This window comes from Oncorhynchus mykiss, chromosome 27 (genome assembly GCF_057628025.1).
Source record: "Oncorhynchus mykiss isolate SJ-2025 chromosome 27, ASM5762802v1, whole genome shotgun sequence".
Taxonomy (NCBI): domain Eukaryota; kingdom Metazoa; phylum Chordata; class Actinopteri; order Salmoniformes; family Salmonidae; genus Oncorhynchus; species Oncorhynchus mykiss.
Genome location: NC_143048.1, coordinates 42,472,861 through 42,484,473, shown reverse-complemented (window position 1 = coordinate 42,484,473; position 11,613 = coordinate 42,472,861). Strand labels below are relative to the sequence as shown.

The following is an 11,613-nucleotide window of genomic DNA, read 5'->3' as shown; positions in this document are numbered from 1 at the left end:
TGCTTGAGGTCAGAGAACGCCGGACAGCTGCTGGAGAACACGTGAAAGGAACCTTGTGAGAGGTGAGTGCTGAGAGGGGGGAAGCCAGGGTGCTGTAACCCCAGACGAAGCCCCGGGAAATTAGCAAACCCCAGAAAACGTTGCAGCAGCACTCTGAATTTGAGTAGAGGCCAATCCACCACCGCTCTCACCTTGTTAGAATTCATCTGAATAGTTCCTGCAGTGATGATGTATCCTAGGAAGGAGATGGTGGAGTGATGTAATTCACTGGAGGACCTGTCGGCCGTGGAGGACTTGCTCTTGTGCTGACCAGGAAAAAATTAGGATGTTGTCGATGTAGACAAACACGAATCGGTTCAACTTGTAATGGAGCACATCATTAACCAGGACCTGGAACACTATGAGAGCGTTGGTCAGTCGGAATGACATCACCAGTTAATCGCAGCGCACGCTCGCCGTGCGCTCTCCGTCCCGTATCCGAACCAAACGGTAGGCTTTCTGAAGTTCCAACTTCGAGAAAACGGTAGTCCCCTGCAGACGCTCGAAAGCCGAGGAGATGAGTGGTAGCGGGTAACGTATTTTTAACCGTCATGTCATTAAGGCCCCGAGAGTTGATACACAGAAGCAGGGTTTTTTTCTATAAAAAATAAGAACACTGAACCGGTGGAGGAGGCAGATGGATGAAAGCTCCTTGCCGCAAGAGAGTCCCAAATGTACCTTTCCATAGCCTTGGTCTACGGACCTGACAGGGAAAAAATTTGCCCCCAAGGTGGTGTTGTGCCCGAGAAAAGGTCAATTGCGCAGTCGTAGGGTTGATGCGGAGGAAGAGATGTAGCGAGAGCATTGTTGAAAACCTCCTGGAGGTCTTGGAATTCCGCGGGAACGGCAGAGAGATCCGAGGCTTTTCCATAGCCTGCAGAAAGATTTTCAGGGGCTAGGTCAGGAGATAGGTACATAAAGCATTTCAATGAGCAGGAAGTGCAAAGACTAATTGCCAATTATCTGCCACTCGCAGGTTTATAGGAACCATATTGCTGTTAACTCTGGCAATAGAGCACCCATCCAGCTTCAGTGACGTCCATGGGAATGAAAAGGGGTTGTGTGGAGATACCCAGTTCCGACACCAGGGTAGAGTCCATAAAACTATAGTCGGCCCCAGAGTCAATGAGCACCCGGAGAGATTTGGAGCGGTCCCCCAACAGCAGGATGGCATGAAGAGGGGTACGAGTAAGGAGATATTGGATACTTCCCGTACAGCTCACCAGCGGACTCGTACCTACTGATGAGCCTGGTCTTTTAATAGACAGATAGATATGTAGTGTTCTGTAGTACCACAATACAGACAGCTCTTGGTGCTCAGTCTGTGCAAGTGTTCAACAGGAGACAATCTAGCCCTTCCAAGTTGCATGGGCTCCAGAGGAGATGAGTTGACTGCCCTCTGTGATTCCCGAGGGAACTCAGGTGACTTTGGATCCTCCCGGCAATGTAGACTTCGGGAACTTCCGGTATTCCTCGGAGGCGAGGTGGGAATCGTGGACGAGCGAGTGGGACCGGGAACAGACCTCCTCTCCCGCCTACGTTCCTGTGGCCACCCTAAGTCTGCTCTGCATAAAGGGCAGCGGGTTCTATTACTGATTCATGTCTATTTTGCCAGATCCTAAGTGGTTTGTTGAATTTGATGTTCCTTTTAATGGTTTAGAAGGCCCTTCTTGCCTTTACAGCTTTGCGGAAGTTACCTGTGACAGTGATGTTTAGGCCAAGGTATGTATAGTTTTTTTGGGTGCTCTGGGGCAACGGTGTCTAGATGGAATTCGTATTTGTGGTCCTGGAAAGTTAACCTTTTTTGGAAAACCATTATTTTTGTCTTACTGAGATTTACAGTCAGGGCCCAGGTCTCATATAATATTTGCAGAAGATTTAGGTGCAGCTGTAGGCCCTTCTTGGTTGGGGACAGAAGCACCAGATCATCAGCAAACAGCAAACAGTAGACATCAGATTCTAGTAGGGTGAGTCCGGATGCTGCAGACTAGTGCCCTTGCCAATTAGTTGATATACAGTGCATTCGAAAATTATTCAGACCCTTTGAATTTTGTTACAATACAACCTTATTCTAAAATAGTTTCCCCCCCTAATCAGTCTACACAAAATACCCCAAATGACAAAGCAAAAAAGGTTCTTCGAAATATTTGCAAATTCATTTAAAAAAAAAATCCCTGGCAATATCACATTTACATAAGTAATCAGACCCTTAACTCCATACTCTGTTGAAGCACCTTTGTCAGCGATTACAGCCTGGAGTCTTCTTGGGTATGACGCTACAAGCGTGTCACACATGTATTTGGGGAGTTTCTCCCATTCTTCTCTGCAGATCCCCTCAAGCTCAGACAGGCTGGATGGGGAAGGTCGCTGCACAGCTTTTTTCAGGTCTCTCAGGAGATGTTCGATCGGGTTCAAGTCCAGGGTCTGGCTAGGCCACTCAAGGACATTCAGACACTTGAGCCCAAGCCACTCCTGCATGGTCTTGGCTGTGTTCTTAGGGTTGTTGTCCTGTTGGATGGTAAACCTTTGCCCCAGTCTGAGGTCCTGAGCGGTCTGGAGCAGGTTTTCATTAAGGATCTCTCTGTACTTTGCTACGTTCATCTTTCACTCGATCCTGACTAGTCTCCCAGTCCCTGCCGCTGAAAAACAACTCCACAGCACGATGCTGCCAACACCATTCTTCACCCTACGGACGGTGCCAGATTTCCTCCAGACATGACACTTGGCATTCACCCTAAATAGTTCAATCTTGATTTCATCAGACCAGATAATCTTGCTTCTCATGGTCTGAGAGTCCTTTAGATGCCTTTTGGCAAACTCCATGCGGTGCGGTTGTGTAGCCTTTTACTTAGGAGTGGCTTCCATCTGGCCACTCTACCATAAAGGCCTGATTGGTGGTGCTGCAGAGATGGTTGTCCTTTTTGAAGGAGTGACCATTGGGTTCTTGATCACCTCCCTGACCAAGGCCCTTCTCCCCCGATTTCTCAGTTTGGCTGGGCGGCCAGCACTAGCAAGAGTCTTGACGGTTCCAAACTTCTTTCATTTATGGATGATGGAGGCCACTGTGTTCCTGGGGAACTTTAATGATGCAGAAATGTTTTGGTACCCTTTCCCAGATCTGTGCCTCGACACAATCCTGTCTCGGAGCTTTACAGACAATTCCTTTGACCTCATGGTTTGGTTTTTGCTCTGACATACACTGTCAACTGTGGAACCTTATATAGATAGGTGTGTGCTTTTCCAATTCACATTAAATTAATTGATTTTACCACAAGTGAACTGCAATCAAAATGTAGGAACATCTCAAAGATGATCAATGGAAACAGGATGCACCTTAGCTGGTTTATCCATACATCTCCATTTTGGATAGATAACTCTGTGTTGTTGTTCGTTTAGTGTGTTCCAATTTTCACAGAAGTGGTCTCTCTCTCTCTCTCTCTCTCTCTCTCTCTCTCTCTCTCTCTCTCTTTCTCTCCATGCATCTCTAATCCATTTAGTTAGAATTTCACTTTTTACTTAATAAAACAATTTATTGTACTGTATGATGTAATATCTGTCTGAATGGATCCATCTGATGATGTTGAAGAACAGATACTGTATCTCCTGCACTACACATTACCTTCAAAAACATCACACTCAAATGCTTCCTGCAATTACCCCCAATTACCTGCTCCCCAAGTTATCCTCCAATAACAAGTCCCAATTAACCCCCTCCTGCCCCTCCCTCCCTACAAGCACCCCTGGTGGCCGTGTGCTTGTTTTTTAGCCGGGGGCTCATTTCTCCCTATATCAGCAGCTCCCCTTCTCTCCTCTTCCTCTCCCTCTTTAACTCGCACACACTGCAGGAGATACCAGACTGACAGACACTCATCCTCTCTCTCTCTCTCTTTCTGTCTGTCTGTTTGTCTGTCTATCTGTCTGTCTCACCAGGATAAGGTTTTCTGTTGCCAGGTAGGGCAGAGGTAGAACACGGTGTTGTGTGTCTATCACTGTTGTTTCACATGTCTGGTTACTCTGAAACAACAGGTGTCTGTGTTGTATGATGTATCTCTTCATTGAAAGCACTTTTTGATCATATCTTTATGTCTACAGAGTGTTCTGTCTGCAAGGTCTTGGTTTGGTCTCTCTCCAACAGGTGACGGAACAATCCCAGTCCTGAGCCTTGTCTCTCTCCAGGTGATGAGCCTCTGGGGCTGGCTGTGGCTGCTCTACTGTCTCCATGTCCCTGGGTCTGTCTGGGGTCTGGATGGAGGTGGAGAGGGGGCTTGTCGGCTAATAGCTAAGCCCGTCTCAGGCAGTGTTTATCGGGCAGGAGATGTGGTCATTGGGGGCCTGTTCCCCATCCATGTGGAAGCCCCTCTACCAGAGCAGGAGTTCAGGAGCATTAAGGAAAATTCTACCTGTACAATGTACGCAGCTTGTGTGATAACAGCTTTTGTCATTGTGTTTTCCCTTGAAGGTAATGTGTATTCAGCTACCTCATATCTCTCTGTTTCTTCCTTTCTTCTCTCTGTCAGTTTCAAACAGCGTGCTTACCGCTGGCTCCAGACTATGATCTTTGCTGTGGAGGAGATTAATCGTGACCCAGCCCTCCTGCCTAACCTCACCCTGGGGTTCCTGGCGTCTGACACATGCCGGACAGAGGGCATCACCCTGGGGGCAGCCCTAGCCATGGTGACTGGCAAGGAGGCCTCCGTGGTGGGCACAGAATGTGGCACTACCCCTGAGGTTCCCGTCATCATCGGGGATGCCCACTCCTCAGCCTCCATGGTGGTGGCACAGACCCTCGGGCCGTTTGATTTACCCATGGTGAGGCAGGGGTTGGATTACAGGTTGGGATAAGATGATGACTCTTTTCACAATCCATTTCAATCTCTATCTAGATTTCGCTCTCTCTAACGTTTACTTTCCTTCTCCCTCTGCACCTTACAAATGATAATTATCCATGACTCTCACTCTCTCTCTGTCTCTCACTGTCTCTTTCATGCCCTCTCTCTCTCACTCTTTTCTCTCCCAGGTCAGTTACTTTGCCACCTGTGCGTGTTTGAGTGACAACTGGAGGTACCCCTCATTCTTCCGTACTGTTCCCAGCGATGCCTTCCAGGCTCGGGGCATGGCCAAGCTTCTGCGTCTGCTGAGATGGGTGTGGGTAGGGCTAGTGTCAGAGGATGATGATTATGGCAAGTTTGGGGTTCAGCTGCTTCTCCAAGAGCTCCAGGGATCTGGGGTGTGTGTCGCTTACTCCGAGGTCCTCCCGAAGGTATGACCTCAATCTGATGATCTGACAGTATACTCTCTCTTTTACTAAATTTTTCTCTATATATTTCACTCTGACTCCCTCTCTCTTCTAATCTAATAGAAACACTCTCTCTGATTTTCTCTGACACTCTTCCCTTTTTCTCACTGATGGTCATCCCCAAGTTACCGTCTAAGAGAAAGATCAGGCACATTGCAGACACCATCAGAGGATCTACTGCCAGAGTGGTGGTGGCATTTGTAGGATTCACGGGTCATTCAGGGGTGAGCAGATACCAGTTAGAGTATTGTTAATGATTTGTAACACAGCTGTGGCAGTGTCCTTGTGTCTTACCGTGTCTTGATGCCCTTTACAGACACAATAATTTCCTAATTGATAATCATGCATTTCATCTTGACTATCTTGATCTATTTAACAATTTCATTCTCCAGGCCCTGATGGAAGAGGTTGTCCGTCAGAACATTACAGATAAGCAGTGGATTGCCTCAGAGTCCTGGGTCACCTACTCTACTATCGCCTCCCCGAAAAACATGCCCTCTCTTGCCGGGACAATCGGTTTTGCCCTGAAGAAAGCTGATATTCCCGGCCTGGGGCCTTTCCTAACACGCCTCCATCCAGACGGGGACTACCAGAAGTCCGACCCATTCCTGAGAGATTTGTGGGAAGAGATGTTTGGGTGTTCTCTGGGAGTTGACCTCAGCGTGACACTGCCGTCCCGGCGACAGTGTACGGGGTCAGAGGTCATACGTGAGGGAGACTTTACATCTACATTTCTGTTTTTGTCCTGATTCCCAATGTTTTGTCAGCAAAATAAAGTGTCAATCCTAGGTGAGGGAGAGAGCCAGTATGCTGACGTGTCTCAGCTGAGAGCCAGCTATAATGTGTACAAGGCTGTGTACGCCATCGCCTACGCCATACAGGATATGATGGCCTGTCGACCAGGGGATGGAGTCTTTAATGGTGGACAGTGCCCTGATATCAGGAAGCTTCAGCCCAGCCAGGTGAGAATAACATGTTGATCTGTTTTCAAGTTAAGAACACTAATGTTTCCAGTCAGGATACAGTGAAAACACTTTGTAAGGTTTGAATACTAAAGAACAAAAGCCACAACTGGTTCTAACTCTTAATCCTGTTCCAATGCCCTTTTCTCTTTGAGATTGTTCATTACCTGAGGGGAGTGAACTTCAGTACTCCTGTGGGGGAATCTTTCCACTTCGACATTAATGGTGATCCGCCTGCCTCTTATGACATCATCAACTGGCATGTGACCCCCGAGGGGACGGCAGAGTTTGTCCAGGTCGGACATTTTCTGTCCTCTGAGGGATCGGACGACCAGTTTCACATCGACATGGATAAAGTGGTGTGGGGTGGGGGCAGTGGAGATGAGGTGAGAACTGTTCAGTTTAGTTTCACTGTGTGTGTGCGTGTGTGTTTGTGTTTATATGCGTGTGCATGTGCGTGTGTGTTTGTGTGTGTGAGTGAGTGATAGAGATTTATTTAGTTTATTACCCTGAGGCAGGGTAAAAAAAGACGGCCTACCCCAGCCAAACCCTGAAGACGCTCTGAATCATGGCCAAATGTGAAATTGTTTGGATTTGAACCAGGGACTGTAGTTGTGCCTCTTGCACTGATATGCAGTGCCTTAGAATGCTGAACCACTCAGGGGGAACATGATACTGAATTTGAGATGTTTGTATGGTCATATTCCTGACATAGTCTCCAGAGGGGCCCAGCAAGCCTGCCTGTCTGTGAAATAATTATGATAATAGCAATGATAATGATGATGATGATAACTTCTTCCTCTCCCCCCTCTGGTAGGTCCTTGTGTCTGTATGCAGTGCTGACTGTCCCCCTGGTACCAGGCATGCGGTACAGAAGGGGAGACCTGTGTGCTGCTTTGACTGTCTGTCCTGTGCTGAGGGAGAGATCAGCAACACAACAGGTAGTCTATCAACTGTTCTGATTCCAATTCAAATTTCTCCTCAATCCTGATTGGTCCTGATTTGGGCTCCTCATTCTTCTTCCTTCTATATCAGGGTCAGTTGAGTGTATTAGGTGTCCAGAGCGGTTCTGGTCCAACCCTGATCGTACGGCCTGCATCCCCCAGCTGGTGGACTTCCTCTCCTACAGCGACACCATGGGCGTCATCCTGTCTGTCATCTCAGTTTCCGGGGCAACACTCACAGCCGGTGCCCTGGCCACCTTCCTCTACCACCGTCACACGGCCCTGGTGAGTTGAATCATATGATCATTTATAGAGGTACTGGACAGAGATGAGATTGTGTCATATGATTTCTGACATCACTCAGTCTAATTTATCTTTCTCTGTCTCGTTCCAGGTGAAAGCCAACAACTCTGAGCTCAGCTTCCTGCTCCTTCTGTCGCTCAAGCTCTGCTTCCTGTGTGCTCTCGTTTTCATTGGCCAGCCGAACCCGTGGACGTGCATGCTGAGACACACCCTGTTTGGTATAAGCTTTGTGTTCTGCATCTCCTGTCTGCTCAGCAGGACTGTGGTGGTGCTGGTGGCCTTCAGGGCCACTCTGCCTGGAGAGAACCTGATGAGATACTTCAGCCCCACCCAGCAGAGGATGGGTATCTCACTCTGCACACTCATCCAGGTTAACATATCGTTTTTACTGTATTCTATGGGAATGTAGTTGTTTCCTTCATTGACCATATTATTTGTTTTCAAGATAACTCGTTTTCCTTCCACCTCCGTTCCCTTACACAGGTGCTGATCTGTGTGCTGTGGCTGGCCTTAGCTCCACCCCGACCTGTTGAGAGGAGGGGCAGAGAGGGTCGGGGGCCAAGGGTCGTCCTGGAGTGTGAGGTGGGCTCTGTGATCGGCTTCTCTCTGGTGCTGGGCTACATTGGCCTGCTGGCCTCCCTCTGTCTCCTCTTAGCCTTCCTGGCCAGGAAACTCCCAGACAACTTCAACGAGGCCAAGTTCATCACCTTCAGCATGCTGATCTTCTGTGCCGTGTGGATCTCCTTCATCCCTGCCTACGTCAGCTCTCCTGGGAAGTACACAGTAGCTGTAGAGATCTTTGCCATCCTGGCCTCCAGCTTTGGGCTGCTGTTCTGTCTGTTTGCTCCAAAGTGTTACATCATCCTTCTGAGACCAGAGAGAAACACCAAGAAACACATTATGTCCAAATAGAAACCACCAAGAAACACATGATGTCCAATTAGAAACCACCGAGAAACACATGATGTCCAATTAGAAACCACCTAGAAACACATGATGTCCAATTAGATACTACCAAGAAACACATTATGTCCAATTAGAAACTACCAAGAAATACATGATGTCCAAATATTAACTTAAACATACTCACATCATGATTTAGGGCTCGTTGACATTCATTTCAACATGGGAATGTCCATTCTGTTTGGAAACATTATTTTCCTGCTATACCTTCACTATATTACTTTGTTAATATTAGAATGTGCCCTTATAATGTGTCAGAATGAAATATGTCTATATGAACAATCCAATAAAGATGACTTAATGTCTACTCATGCTGGAAGAGTTAGTATTGAGTCTGTCTGACAGAACCTACAGACCCCCTACACATGATTCCTTCGTCACCCAGTCAGTGTGTGTGTGTGAGTGTGATTGTGTGTGAGTGTGGTTGTGTGTGATTGTGTGTGTGTGTGTGTGTGTGTGTGTGTGTGTGTGTGTGTGTGTGTGTGTGTGTGTGTGTGTGTGTGTGTGTGTGTGTGTGTGTGTGTGTGTGTGTGTGTTTGTGTGTGCGTATGAGTGTGTCTGTCCCTCATCGTATACCAAAATGAAAACAGTAACATTCCACTGTCTGCCTACCCACTGTGGGAACCTCTCCACTCCCCATCACTCCCTCTTCCCACCCAGAAGACTCAAGGCTGTAATCGCTGCCCATGGTGCTTCGACAAAGTACTCAGTAAAGGGTCTGAATACTTATGTAAAGGTGATATTTGTTTTTTTTATTTTGTATAAATTTGCATACCTTTCTAAAAAAACTCTTTTTGCTTTGTCATTGTGGGGTTTTGTGTGTAGATTTACAAGGGGAAAAAAGCAATTTAGTCATTTTTAGAATAAGGCTGGAACGTAACAAAACGTGGAAAAAGTCAAGGGGTCTGAATACTTTCCGAATACACTGTATGTTCTCATATTTCCAGAGTTGCTGGAGGGCTTTGGAAACCCATGTATGTATTTGTGACACCATATATTCTACATTTTGTGGAAGGACATGAACTGCTTTGGAGACACATAGTTGCAGGGAATGTCAAACACATTTAATGTAGACCTAATACGGATTGTGTTCTTGAAGTTTTGTCAGGACGGAGCTGTTTTTGCTGCACATTGTGTTGCAGCCATCTGTGGCTAGACCGATGCAGTTTGTTGTCATCAAGAAACCTGAACAAGGCATTGGCAAAGGTCAGTGAATCAGCAGCTGGAATGATTATTATTCCTCCAAATGTGCTTATGATTTGAAAGGGTTTATTGCTGTGTTGTTTTACCAGAACACCCAGCTGCTTCTTAGTCGTGACATCAGTACTTTCATCAGTAATCAATGAGTAAGACACATTCCCAATGTCCTTTTTTGGTTCCTCATGCACTGCAGGCCCTGTAACTGCATTTAGGAGTGCTGTGCATTTTTTTCTATGAATATTGATTCCTTTCTTTGCAATGTCTTCAACAAAACATCCCAAGCGATCTACAGTTGCAATGCTGGAGTGGCATTTGGATGTGTGTCCATCACATCTGCCAGTGTCACACATCTGCGGTGAAAGGTGGCAGAGCTAGAGTGGTGTTTGTCAGACCATGAGACCATGTGACATCCCGAAAACTTTATTAGACCAGTTAGGCTAGTTGAGAACAAGTTCTCATTCACAAATGCGACCTGGTCAAAATAAATAAAAGCGGTGCGATACAAACAACAACACAGAGTTACACACGGAATAAACAAACATACAGTCAGTAATACAATATAAAAAGTATATATACAATGTGTGCAAATGAGGTAGGATAAGGGAGGTAAGGCAATAAATAGGCAGTAGTGGCGAAATAATTACAATATTGCAATTAAATATTGGAGTGATAGATGTGCAGAAGATGCGTGAGCAAGTAGAGATACTGGGGTGCAAAGGAGCAAAATAAATAAAATAAATAACAATATGGGGATGAGGTAGTTGGATGGGCTATTTACAGATGAGCTATGTACAGGTGCAGTGATATGTGAGCTGTTCTGACAGCTGGTGCTTAAAGCTAGTGAGGGAGATATGAGTCTCCAGCTTCAGTGATTTTTGCAGTTCGTTCCAGTCATTGGCAGCAGAGAAAAGGGAGGAAAGGTGGCCGAAGGAGGAATTGGCTTTGGGGGTGACCAGTGAAATATACCTGCTGGAGCGCGTGCTATGAGTGGGTGCTGCTATGGTGACCAGTGAGCTGAGATAAGGTAGATAATATACGAGGTAGATAATATACAAAAGTGAAATAAACAATAAGAATGAACAGTAAAAATTACACATACAGAAGTTTCAAAACAATAAAGATATTACAAATATCATATTATATATATATATATATATATATATATATATATATATATATATATATATATATATATGTATATATACAGTATTGTAACAATGTACAAATAGTTAAAGTACACAAGAGAAAATAAATAATCATAAATATGGGTTGTATTAACAATGGTGTTTGTTCTTCACTGGTTGCCCTTTTCTTGTGGCAACAGGTCACAAATCTTGCTGCTGTGATGGCACACTGTGGAATTTCACCCAGTAGATATGGGAGTTTATCAAAATTTGATTTGTTTTCGAATTCCTTCTGGATCTGTGTTATCTGAGGGAAATATGTCTCTCTAATATGGTCATACATTGGGCAGGAGGTTAGGAAGTGCAGCTCAGTTTCCACCTCATTTTGTGGGCAGTGAGCACATAGCCTGTCTTCTCTTGAGAGCCATGCCGGCCAACGGCGGCCTTTCTCAATAACAAGGCTGTGCTCACTGAGTCTGTACATAGTCAAAGCTTTCCTTAAGTTTGGGTCAGTCACAGTGGTCAGGTATTCTGCCACTGTGTACTCTCTGTTTAAGGCCAAATAGTATTCAAGTTTGGTCTGGTTTTTTGTTAATTCTTTCCAATGTGTCAAGTAATTATCTTTTTGTTTTCTCATGATTTGGTTGGGTCTAATTGTACTGTTGTCCTGGGGCTCTGTGGGGTGTGTTTGTGTTTGTGAACAGAGCCCCAGGACCAGCTTGCTTAGGGGACTCATCTCCAGGTTCATCTCTCTGTAGGTGATGGCTTTGTTATGGAAGGTT

The 11,613-nt window shown here is 45.9% G+C and overlaps 1 protein-coding gene across 1 annotated transcript; it reads left to right on the top strand.

The window, feature by feature from the left end:
- The first annotated feature begins 1,406 nt into the window (after positions 1-1,406).
- LOC110507281 (extracellular calcium-sensing receptor-like) lies at positions 1,407-8,580 on the top strand. The gene is made up of 12 exons (XM_090223905.1): positions 1,407-1,544; positions 4,216-4,448; positions 4,557-4,848; positions 5,057-5,299; positions 5,461-5,559; positions 5,728-6,043; positions 6,125-6,297; positions 6,447-6,683; positions 7,115-7,238; positions 7,333-7,526; positions 7,636-7,914; positions 8,028-8,580. Exons 1-12 carry the CDS (start codon positions 1,407-1,409, stop codon positions 8,454-8,456), a joined length of 2,757 nt encoding a protein of 918 aa, XP_090080031.1. The 3' UTR covers positions 8,457-8,580.
- The last annotated feature ends 3,033 nt before the right edge of the window (positions 8,581-11,613 follow it).